At 39.6% G+C, this 13,171-nt stretch overlaps 1 protein-coding gene across 1 annotated transcript in view; it reads right to left on the bottom strand.

The window, feature by feature from the left end:
• RASGEF1C (RasGEF domain family member 1C) overlaps window positions 1-13,171 on the bottom strand; it is a 111,143-nt gene that overhangs the window by 7,048 nt on the left and 90,924 nt on the right. Inside the window, exons 8-12 of the mRNA XM_063292256.1 lie at window positions 12,123-12,225; window positions 11,944-12,023; window positions 11,377-11,472; window positions 1,697-1,792; window positions 9-132 (exon numbers count right to left, since the gene is read on the bottom strand). Of these exons, the coding sequence (XP_063148326.1) occupies window positions 9-132; window positions 1,697-1,792; window positions 11,377-11,472; window positions 11,944-12,023; window positions 12,123-12,225 (499 nt within the window). The remainder of the gene's footprint in view (window positions 1-8; window positions 133-1,696; window positions 1,793-11,376; window positions 11,473-11,943; window positions 12,024-12,122; window positions 12,226-13,171) is intronic.

Raw genomic sequence — 13,171 nt, 5'->3', positions numbered from 1 at the left:
GTCCTTACCATCTTCAGTAAAGATAGGGGCAGTATGTAAATAGTGGATTATGTTATCATCCTGTTCGAACGGACATTCAACTTGTTTCCATGTTATGAACTCTCCCACTTGTTTAGCCAGTTCCAAGAATTTCTATATCAATTTTAAAAAGAAATGTTTAGATAAAAGGAAATAGTAGTCCAATAATAGTCCAATTATGACTGCAACTCCAGAATGCTCCAATATTAATCTGGTAATGTGTCCGAAAGAAAATGGGAATATATGATTTTTTTTTCCACTAGAGCTTTTCTATACAGTATTTCTGTAATATGCAATGAAATATATTAATTTGCAGTTTTAATAAAATACTCTAATCCGGAATTCATCAGCTTACATGCTTTACCTAACTTTGCTCTGATACTATTTTTAGCAGTCTTCTAAAATTATGCATCTCACCAATTAACATTAAGTACTTCTACAATATATTATTAGATCCAATATTGACAGAATTATAATACATCGTTAATCATTTCCAAATCACAACCCTTCCTTAATTTCCTTACAATTACCTAAGCTTCTTAATGTGACAGTAATACCTAAATTCTTAGTAAAGCCTAAGTAAATACACGATAAAATATCAGCGATATAAACATATTCATGAAAATTCATTAATATAAAAGACATAAACAGTAACAATAATTGAATTCATCCAAAATAGTCCTATTTAAATAATCATTAATCATACAAAGTCATAAGATAGACAGATTGATTATTCTTAAATAGTCATTGGTGTTAATACATAATCATGAAGCAACGAATAATAAATTCGTCTGACATTTCTGACTTGATTAGGGTTATCAATGAAACACAATCCCTGGAATTTACAATAGTTTTGGTAGTGAATACCGATGCGAAGCTTTATTTCAGAAATGGTTCGTTCTCTTAGAACTTATAAAATAATATTTAAAAATCAAATGCTGAGATGGCATATATATGCAACATAACATACTGTATGTAAGAGCATAAAATGTCAGTTCCATGCATTGTTCTCAAGTGGGCTCTGCAAACAAAATTTTCCCTCAAGGCTAGACTTGGGTCTCTGTCCCTGTTTGGGGGGGGGGGCAGCTCTGCAAGTTGCAACAGCAGCTAATTTCCATCCCAAATGCTATGCAGTGCAGCTACTGCTGCTTCCCAGCTCATAATCCTCCCCAGTGTAGCTGGCTTTCTTAAGCAGCAAGAGGGAAGGAACAGTTTCCTATGACTCTTCTTCCCTGCAAAATCCTCCCTAATCCTACTGGAGGAAAGCAGGCCCTGCCTGATACTCGGAGTAGGAACGGGGTGGTAGCAGCAACATGGTTGCTGAGAAGGGGACCTAAAGAACTCTATAGGCAGCAAAACGTATTTTTGTAGGCAATGTAAGTATCAATGTTTTTGCCTCAGACTACATCTGCTTGCATCACATGAACTGCTTCCCTTGACCTTCAGGGGGTGCTTTTCGAGGTGGAAAAGGAGGCCGGGAAAGTTTGGTTGTGTAGCCGACTCTCAGAATGTAAGCCTCGTAGATATGCAATGCATTTGTGCTTTGAAAAAATATCCTGAAATAAGATTGCATGTGTGTCTTTGTGTATATAGCAATTGCCTTTGTTTCTTTACAATGAAACAAAAGCACGATGGCTCAAAAAACATTTGCTGTGATAAAGATACTTGCTGCGCTTACTTCAAAGTTGACATGCCCATTTGGAAGGCGGTTTGCACATCCCTCATTCAAAAAATAAATGTCTTTGATCAGTAAGCTGAAGAAGGGGATCACAATCTGTGAAGAGAATGGCGTTACAATTGTCTCTGCTGTTCTGTTCTTGATGCATAAAAAACAGTTCATTCGCACGAAGTAAGGAGATTAACTTTTCAGTTCTAATGAACAAACAGTAATGTGAGCTAGGCCTCGGGGACCCATAAAATACCTGCAGTGCTGGACTAATCTTCCCTGCACACAGCAAAGGCAAGGCCTCAAACATAGGTACAATAATTCCACACAGATTAAATACATTCCAAGTTTTCAACTGATTAGGTATTAATATTTAGTAGGATAATGTTTATGGTAAATAAGATCATTTATCCAAAGGAAAAGTTTCATGTGAATTTAGTGAATATCAGCTCCCTACAGAGAGATCTGATCTTTGTAGAGAGATCTACAAAGTCAAGTAAACATTTACAATTAATCCCCCTAAGCAAACAAATGGAATAGATATTTGTGACAAAAGCCTGAGATACACATGAACTTCCAATCACATGAATAAAATATGATCATTTTTTGTTGCAACACTGGTACCCGTGAACAGAATGTCTTTAATACAGGGCTGTATTTTCTCATGGATCAACACCACTGACATCAAGTGAAACAACATGGATTTACTTTGACTATATTATCTTCTACATGTCTGGTTTCATCCTGAATTTGGAACTCTTCTATTCTAACTATAACATACTAACTCTGGTACTCAATTCATTTGAATAATTTGGAGTAAGCTCCTGCAGAAACCAGTGCACAGGAGTATAAATATAAAGCTGCAGTCCAATGCATTTTGAATACTAGACTATTCATCGTGGCACACAAAAAGCTATTTTCCTAGAAGATTAGCCCTAAGAGGTACAGTACTACTGACAAATGCTCTTCCCTTCCTCCTTCCCATACTACTTTATGTATTTATTAGATTTATATCTACTTTTTTTTTGTGCAACTTAAGGCAGTGTACATAATGTTCCCTCCTCCTATTTTCCCAACAATAACCCTGTGAGATGAGTTGGGTCAAGAGAGAGTAAGTGTCCAAGTCACCCAGCTGGCTTCTGTGCCCTTAGGAAGACTAGAGCTCACAGTCTCCTGGTTTCTAGTCCAGCACCTTAACTATTATAACAAATGGCTTTGCAAATTTACTACTGAAAATGCAGTTTTCTGTCTGGCTGGTTATGTGTCTATATCCATCCATCCATCCATCCTGTAGCAGTATTTATTTCCAAGTAATACAATCTATGTGAGGGAAGGCAAGAATCCTATTCCTGCTAGAGGGAAGAATTATGTGTCATATTTCAGGCAGCACAATGTCCTGGCCAATCTTGATTTCGATCCAAATCTCTCTTTATTAGAACTGCTTTACAGATAAGCAAAGAATGGAATTTGTCTTCTTTTCAAATATCCTGTTTATAAATGGAAAAACACATGATACCAATTGCTGTGCCCGAATCCTATGACCAACATTCCCCAGGTTGGTGCCATTCAAATTGTATTGGCCTGAGAATTATATGAATGTAGCCCAATACAACTGGAGAGGTTAGGAAAGCTGATTTTTTCCTTCTTGAATTTCCCTCTGTAGGCATTTTTTCCTAAGATGGCTTTTGGCCTTGGACAGTAAAAAAGCTGATAAGGAAGCAGTTAGTCTGAGAAGTTAGCCTTCTGCAGCTATACCTCCACTGTAACACACGAGAACTAGCTGTGGTGTGCTCTTCAGTCGTAAAGCATCTTTCTGAATTTTTAAACCTACCTGGCAGCGAATTCCTATCTCTTATGAGACAGACAGACACACAGAGGTGCTTAAAAGTTTGTGAACCCTTTTGAATTTTCAATATTTCTGCATAAATATGAAGCATCATCTGTTCTCCATTCAAGTCCTAAAACTAGATATTTCATGTAAATATTTAAAATATAAAATAATGTTTCACAGGGACAACTTTCAAAAACAACTTATAGTTGTTTTGAAAATGAACCAGACTCTGAGCTTTTAGGCAGATACCAAGATACTACAGCCTTGCAGAAAGGTAAGTACCTGCAATCCTCATGTCTGTCTTCTGGCCTGCCACATATGCAGACTTCCTTGCTGTAGCCCAAACAAAGATCTTGAGGCCAATTTGTGCTAGCTTTGCTGATAACAAGAAGCTGACAGCCTGTGTTTATATTCCCATAAGCTTCTCTCATAGGAGGTAGAAGAAGGGCTACTAGTCTGAGCTGGTATTAAGGAGGAAATCTTAAGAACATCAGAGAGAACTCTATGAGAAGAGTTTCCAGATGGCAGTCTGGAAAATGCCTGGCAACTAAAATGGAGAAGACAATAAATGGCTGCTTTAGGACAGAAAGGGTTTAACTAGTGTTCCTAAAATGGAGTGGGTGCTATTTATAGTGCCAAAGGCTTGTTAGTTTCATAGTGGCCCAAAGTCCACAACGCAGAGCAGGGCATGATCTGGAGAAGTGTGCTGAAGACAAGAAAAGGAAGAACAACATTGAGCAGTGGGTGGGTGGATGGATGGATGGATGGATGGATAGATAGGCCTAGAGTTGTTAATATGAAATTCTGAGGTCAGAAACAAATGCTCAAACAAATGGCTTTCCCATCTAGGTAAAGCTAGGGAAGTGGGAGAAATCATTCACAGTGGCATGCAATGCAATCAGCTATGCCTGAAATTGAGAAATTAAAAGTATGCTGTTTTTCTCCTGAGTCTGCTTTATCAGCAACTGCAGTAACTGGTGAAAAAAATTGGAGTGCTGAATGTCAATCAAATCTCCAGAACCCATAGATATAAACTAGTCACTCAATCTGATACAACTTCAAGTTATTTGTGATTCTTTCTCCTCTCTGTATCTGAAAAAAAAGGAAAAAGCAATTCCCAGAAGAGAATTGGCTTTCTTCAGGATGCAACATGATAAACAGATCATGCAGTTTCTCTTCCCATTATATTTTGCTAATAAAAGTTCAACCTTAAAATATTGTAAAAGAGAAAATGAACTATGTTATCACAAACTGCAGAGCAATAACAGGATATAATTATCTGTTATATAACTATATAACTGCTGCATGGGTAACCATCAGCTGCAACAAAGTCCTGCCACTGAGTTTTTTAAAAAATATTTTTATTTCACCTTTTTTTTTTAATGAATTAACTCGAGGCAGAAAACCTACCTAATACTCCTTCCTCCTCCTATTTTCCCCACAGCAACCACCCTGTGAGGTGAGTTGGGCTGAGAGAGAGGGACTGGCCCAAAGTCACCTAGCCATCTTTCACACCTAAGGCTGGAGTAGAGCTCATAGTCTCCTGGTTTCAAGCCTGATGCCTTAATCTCTAGGTTCAAACTGGAGTTCCAAGAAAACCTGTCAGATTACACTGATGATCTTTCTGACCCTTTTACAGATTATGCTCTGTGCCTAGTGGCCAATGCAAATATTATCCTGAAGCAGAGTTCATAGAGTGTCTAAAGGGAAATTTCACACCACAGAAGCTGACTCAGCCCCCCCCCCCAAATATTGGGAGATCAAACAGATTACAGAGTTGACTCCAATGGGGCAAACAATTGTGGTGAAAATGCATAATGAAAATATTGTGGAAGTTTATTTTCCTGTTTTCTGTGTTAACATCAGAGAAGCAGATGTGAAAATTTGCTGGTGTGCCATCTCTGTCCATCTGTCTTGAAGAGATTTTTAGAGAATAGGAAGAAAGTATGCAAGAAGCACAAAAGACTAAGCCCTACAATGACCGTAGTCTATTATAAATGGATGTTGGATCCTATATTTACCAAAAGTGTTAACATTAATATACATCAGTCCCCAATAAGAAGCCCAACAACTTTGCATGACCTCGGTAAGTTTCTGAACTCAGTTCAGATTGTTGATCTTAACCTTCAGAGCTATATGGCTCAAGACCCAAATATCTACTGGATTGCTGTTTCCTGCATGAGTCCGTCCGTCCATCCATTTATCCATCATGACCTTTTTGTGACTCTAAAATCATGTGAGGTTTTTTTAGCAGCAGAAAGAATAGACTCCTTGTTTTATAAAACTCTGAGAAAGGAAAGAGGCATAATGTTCATACCCCTACCATTCCCTTCTATTGCACCTTATTTGTGTTTTTTCTGTCTTCACTTTCTCTCTTTTTGTCCGTTGAAGTTGATTGATTGATGACTTCAGAGTACTGAAATAATGCTTGAGATTATATTTTCACTGACTGAAAGTATAAAGCCATCTGATTCAGTGGGGCTCCTTCTATGTGTATGCCCAGGGTAACTGATCATCCCACAAAAGCAGCTCTAGCTATTACCCTTAATTAGGTTCTAATTAAATTGCTATTTTTCTCAGTTTTTAATATGCTAATACAACCATTTTTATCTGAGAGCAGTTCAGATTTTACTCTTTCACAATGAGTTCATCTATCTCCATGCTGCCCTTTGTTTCCTCTTTTTTCATACTCTGCTTCTGTAGCTTCTTACTGCTTTTCAACTGTCTAAAAAGAAGTCAACATGCATTAGTTGATATAAATTACAGAAATAATAAAATTCCAGACAAAACTGTAAAGGAATGTATGCCAACCTCTAAAAGGCATTGATGGCCAAGATGCATTGGTATCACTTTGGCTTTCCTGTTTAGCTTCCTTTATTTTCAGTGCCCTAAATTAAATTCATCATGCAGTTGCTTCTTGATAACACTTCTTTAGAATGCAATGGATGTGAATGGCACATGCTTGAACGTGTTGAAGATTTGCAAGTCAAATAAGAATGTCAATTAAAGTGTTAAGATATTCATCTCTTTCATTTGCCTAAAATAATTCACTTCATGATATTATATAAGCTTCCATTCAAACAGCAGATTGTCTCTTACACTCTTTGTCTTTGTCTGTACAGATTTTGCTTCCAGCAGTTCACAACTTCAAGCTTCTAGGCTGACAATTTTAACAGTTTTTTTACAAAAACATTTGGTCACTGCCCAACTTAAGACATGCAGGAAAAAAATATTATTTCTTTATTCAAGTGTTAAACAAATGAACCAACAAACCCAAGCACCCTACTTTATACATATTCTTCAAAAGATCAAGAACAGAATTTACGTATAGCATCAGCAGTGAATAATATTGCCCTTAAATTCTGCTTCCTAGGGTTCCTCAGGGTCCTACTCTCTCCCCATTCCTATTTAAGATCCCATCCCCCAATCCTATTGTAAGATCCACATGAAACTGCAGGGTGAGGTTATCTCTTGACATGGAGAAAGGTGTTATCACTAAGCTGATGACACCCACCTATATGTATCTGCCCTGGGTTGACCAAGTGATGCACCAAAGTTCTTTCTCAGGGTCTGAAGGTTGTGAGGCTCTGGATAGGGAAGAACAGGGTTCAGCTCAACCCTGGCAAAACTGAAGGGCTGTGGGTTTTTAGCCCCCCTGGATCTGGTCTTTATCTCTGAATGGGGTAGCACTCTCCCAGATAAAGCTAGTGTACAATTTGGGGACCCTCTTGGATTCACAGTTCCTGTTTTAAGAGCAGGTGGCAGCTGTGGCCAGGAGGGCTTTGCACAGATTTGTCTTGTGCACCAATTGTGCCCTTTCCTGCTCATAGTAACTCACACCTAAGGCACTTCCTGCCTGGATGCTGTAATGTATTCTGAGTTTTTCATGATACACCCATATAATACTGCTGCTATGTGAGCTGCAGTAAGCTTCTGGGTGCAATTCAAGGAGCTGGTTATCACCTATGATCCAGGTTTCTAATCGCTTCTACTTGTCCCACCAGAACCAACAGGTGGGCATACTTCGAGTCCCTTCTATTAAGCAGAGCCATCTTGTGGGGTCCAGGAGCTGTGCCTTCTCTGTTGCAATGCCTGCTTTGTGGAACAGCATCCCACCTGAGATCTGGATGGCCTGACCCTGTTGGCTTTTCACCAAGTATTAAAGACCTGGTTGTTCCCTTCAGTATCTGGGCAGACTATCAAGTGAGCCCTGCTGGTTGATTTGTTTGGCTATTGTTTCTTTATGGAATGTTGTTAGACCTAAGGTATGTTTTACTGAAAATTTTTGGTTGTTTATTTTAGCCAATTGTGTTGGGTTGTCTTTTGGTTTGAATCTTCATTTGCAATGCAGCTGGAATTCTGTATCCAGGACAGGTCAATGGAAAATACATGTTTGTTTTTCTGTTGTTGCTGAGCAGGTAACGAGCCAAATTCAGACTTGGTTTTATTCTAAAACCTTTATTTCTGAATAATTATAGCACATTTCCTTTAATAGGAAATCCAACTCTCTTTGCTTCCTCCAACCAATGTATTTTTCTTTCATGTGTTTGAAACTTGTATTTGTAGTGCTTTAGTTCTATTGAACCTCTGGGAAAGATTCACACAATGTGCATGATATGGAAGTGTTTTGCACTGCCTTCTTCTGGGATATTTTTTTCAACTTCCTAATTTAATTTATAGCTCTGGACTCCCCAGAAGATCCCATTGTGATGACTACTTACTCAGCTTACCATTAAATTTGATTCATACGTGGTTAAGTAGAAATCTCTTTAATGGAGTGTAGTGTGCAGTACAGTGAAAAAGTTGCAAATAGAAGTTCCTGCGCTTTCTCTAAGTTAAAATGCCCAATGAACTCAACCCCCTCCCCCTTCTTTGGTATGCAGCCCCCCTTTCCATGCCAGTCCCTTCAGTTGTGTGCAGGTGTCTGCAACGGCTCTGCCGGCTGACCTTGGATCCCAGAGAGAGTCCAAACAAGATGCTTTCACACTCCTGGCTTGTCCCCACTCCCACTTCTACTGACTCGCAAGTCTCAACCCGTGTTGACTCCATTCATGCATGAGAGTCGGATCAGATGTTCTGGGAACATTTGATCTGGGAGCATGACACCCACATCCAAGTATAACCAGGGACAATCCTGCCTAGTGTTATTATTTTGATAATATTCTTTTAATAATCATTTTAATCTTTTTACAATGATTTTTATTTATTCACTGTTTTTATCAATTGTACACCACCCAGAGTTGCCTTGTGTGAGATGGGTGGCCATATAAACGTGAGCAATAAGTAAACAATCAGCCAATATTTGCTAGCTGTTGCCCAACCTCTCCTTAAATATTTCGGCAAATAAAGCTCACCATACATGGCAGCCTGTTCTACTGTTAAATAACCTATACTTAAGAAGTTCCTTCTCATTTGGTGTAGGTCAACATGCAAAGGATTCTTACAGCACAGCTAATAAGGGCTTAAGGTAAAGGTAAAGGTTTCCCTTGACGTAAAGTCCAGTCGAGTCCGACTCTAGGGGGCGGTGCTCATCTCCGTTTCTAAGCCTTGGAGCCGGCGTTGTCCATAGGACACTTCCGGGTCATGTGGCCAGCATGACTCACGGAACGCCGTTACCTTCCCGCCGAAGCGGTACCAATTAATCTACTCACGTTTGCATGTTTTCGAACTGCTTGGTGTGCAGGAGCTGGGATTAACAACGGGAGCTCACCCCGCCGCGCGGTTTCGAACCGCCGACCTTCCGATCGACAGCTCAGCGGTTTAACCCGCAGCGCCACCGCGTCCCTTATATAATAAGGGCTTACTAATACAAAAATTGAGAAATATAGTTTTCTCATGATACTTAATTTAATTACTTTTCACTGATAAGAAGTCCCCAGTTAATTGCCAGAGAGGTAGCTATGTTAGTTTGTTACAACAAAGTCAACAAAGAGATTTGCAACTCCTACCTGAATGCAACCCTCCTGCCTCCAAACATAAGTGTATTTTGTGTGTATACTGCTAATATAGGGTAATATTTCATATGATTGATGAAGTTAACTGTGGTCCATTAAAGTCAATGATGTATCACATTTGCTCATTTTGAGTACTACCTCTTTGCTCTTGTTTAATTGATATTATCAATCACAGAATAATCTGTAGAACTAGAATGCTCCTTCTTGATTTTATTTGTATTATAACATGTTAGGGATAATCACAGAGGAACAAACAGTGCCATTTTCAGTTATATGACAGTCTTGTAATTCTATGTGTTTGACAACCCCACAGCTTTTCTTTATGGAAGTAAAAATACTATTTTACACATTCAGTGCACCTAAAACAAACAGGGAGCCAGTCTGGTGTAGGGGTTAAGGCACCAGGCTAGAAACTTAGAGACCATGAGTTCCAATCCTGCCTGAGGTACAAAGCCAGCTGGGTGACTTGAGCCAGTCACTCTCTCTTAGCCCTAGGAAGCAGGCAATGGCAAACCACTTCCAAAATATTTCCAAGAAAACTGCAGGAACTTGTCCAGACAGTTGCCAAGAGTCAACACTGACTCAAAAGCACGCATGCGCACACACACACACACACACACACACATGTGCAACAAACTTGCAAGTTATCCCAGTTTCCTTTAATTGCTCCTAATCCACCCAGTGTATAGTGATTGTTCATATGAAACTGCCTGATTTCAGTACTGATCAATCTGGGCAGCTTGCACTAGTGTCTCTGAAACCTTTCAATCACTGCTATCTATGTTTTCTGACAGTGATCTCAGGCACTATCATATTCTCAGTCATATAAATATGCACAGCAGAATAATGGAGATAAACTAACCTGGAGAATATATATTGCGAAAACTCTATTGTAAAGCTCCACAATAAAGGCACAAAAATCGGAATTTAAAATCCAGATGCCATAAGAACATTATTGTACAAGTCATATTAGGATGGCATCCCTAAGACTGGCTTTGCACATCACAGTAAGACATGCTTTGTTTTACCAACTGAACTGAATAAAACACAACTGGATGGGCTCACACAACACACTAAACCCAAAGAAACACTTCATGACTTCCTCAACATATGAACCCAGCCTAAATGCATCTAGAGATCTGTCAAATCGCTTGTGCCAAACATGTTGCAAAGAAGGCAGAGTGTAACTGGAGGAAGAATTAAAAACCAGAAATACTGTACCTTGGTCTGAATTGCTTGCCTCTTTCAACTCCTGTATAAGTTACGCAGCATACCTTAAGATATAACTACTTCTACATGACAAGTGATAGCAGAATAACTTAATTATGCACAGGAAGGACTGTTGGCATTTCTTCAGTAAGGCAGAGTAAATGAACATCTACACACACTGAAGCAGAGTGCTGACTTGGAATGACTAACTTCCAGCTAGAAGGCAAAGCTAGGATGGGCCCTGGTGAGGATGAGCACTCACGCTACACCAGCCTTTTTGGTCTTGCTGTTTTCAACACTTTTCTAGTAGAGTTCTAAATACTAAGTGCAGGATCGCCCTGGCAGCAGGAGCAGAAGGAATGGAACAAACTTTGAGGCAGACCTAAATGCATGACCCTGGTGTCAATTTTGTCACAATTTTGCATGCAATGTGCGAACAGGGCTTGTGAAATAACTGAGTACCTACTGAAAAAATAAAGGAGTTCATTCATGAGTGCCTGGTGCTATAGCTACCACTCTTGATAAAAAGCCACTGTAATGTAGTTGTTAAGAGTGCTAGACCAAGATTGGATGCATCCAGGTAGAAGCCCCACATTTTACCACAAGCAACCATCTTTCAGCCTCACCCACTTCAAGGGGTGGTAATGAACTCCTGGAGGCAGCATGTAAAATGTTCATAGTTATAACAACAGTAGTACCTTTTCCCTGTTGCTGTGTGCTGTCAGGGACCGATGAGCAGCTCCCCTTAATGCAGTCCTGTAGTTATAAAAATTGCCAGTAGGGTCCATCTGGTGCTGAAATAGAGGGCGGGGTGGGAAGTGAAGAGAGCAGGGCCATGTGTATGTTACTGAGTCAGACAGTATCTGGTATTATCTTTCCATCACAGTGCTTATAACTTGACAAAAAGGCTAAATGACACGGGTGAATTGAGATGATGATGGAACTTCTTCCATGCAGATCAGTCACTTTCTGTTACCTCCTTTTATTCTCTCTCCTTAAGTCTGTAACATTTTTGTGGAAATAAACTCTTAAGGATGCATGTAGAATGCTTCCTGATGCAAATTTTTTGGTGGGTGGTTCTTATTTTATTCTATGGTTGTATCTGGAGTGAAATGAATTTGCTCTCCTATGTAGATGAGAGCTTTTCCATTCTGGAATCTCTTTCTGTATCCAGAATTTGACACGGTATGAAAGGTCCATTTTATCATGTGACCCTTGATTATGAACACTCAGTCTCAATAGATACACAATTCTCCATATATTACCTCAAGAATAAAAAACTTGGCTGTTTTCACTTTTGACCATGTCTTCTTTAGCCTGGATACTGGACTCATGTTCATCCCAGCTAGAGGGAAAGAAGATGACCAATGGAGGAGGACATTAAGAAACAGAATCATCTTTGAATATCCATAAAAACATACAGAAGTGACACCGGCGCACTTACAGATGATTGCCATCAGTGAATTAAAGTTCCCTATGTTAAAGCACTCACGAGCAACATCAATGAAGAATTCAATGACTTGTGCCCTCTGCTTCTTTTTGGCAGGCTGTAAACAAACAAGCAGATGAAATAGTCAAGGAAGTGTAAACAATAATTGAAATGTCACAGCTCCACAAAGAGGAAATGTCTTGTTTTTACTGCTCAATCCAACAGTTTCACAAAGTTAAAAAATCTCATTCAAGCAGTTTGATTGTTGGCACTCACTCCTGGCAGCTATCAGAATCAGAATTCCCATTAGACAGTGACCAAATCCTAGTATACCTTTCAAAAATTTCTTCAACATTGATCTGACAAATGTGTACTCAAAACCCAATTAATTCCAGAGATACTCTGTCTAGCAAACTATCAGTGTAATCACAACTACAGTAACTTTTCCTGGCTTGAATTGAAGAGACAGACAAAGACATTCTCAATGTCTGTCATGGTTCTGCAGACCACAAATAAGTCTGTTTTTCTCCATTGTGTATTCTCCCTTCCAAGCATGATTTGGTCAAACTGCCCCATATTCTTACACCAGAGTCTCACGCTACTTTCAAAAACCTTGTGAGCAGCCCCTATAGACCCACAAAAAATTGCCACAAAATTACAATTTTTAATGTGGCAGCAGAGAGAAATTATTAAATACCCTGGGATCAGCCTCTCCCTGTGCACCAATCCTGGGGGATGAAGCACCAGAAGAAGCACCTGGAGCACCATGGGAGAAAGACTCGAAGCAAGTCTGACCTGACACAGGTAAGAGCCCATGATTAGGGATTGGGGTGATAAAGGTGGCAAAACATCAATATTTCTCCATATTGTGTCCGCTGATAGCCATCTGTTTGGGGTGACCTGATCCTTACTGAGTAGAGAGGGCCTCTTATAACATCTGCTGGGGCACTGTGAGGATTATTCAGGCTATCTGGTGGATAAAGTAGCTCAGATTCACTCTGTTTTAGACTCTGACTGGGCAGGCCTGGGACACAGCCTGGGTGTGTGATCTGGGATGAGTTTCA

Source organism: Candoia aspera, chromosome 2 (assembly GCF_035149785.1).
Source record: "Candoia aspera isolate rCanAsp1 chromosome 2, rCanAsp1.hap2, whole genome shotgun sequence".
Taxonomy (NCBI): Eukaryota; Metazoa; Chordata; class Lepidosauria; order Squamata; family Boidae; genus Candoia; species Candoia aspera.
The sequence above is the reverse complement of the archived record's forward strand: the minus strand, read 5'-3'. Positions and strand labels throughout refer to the sequence as shown.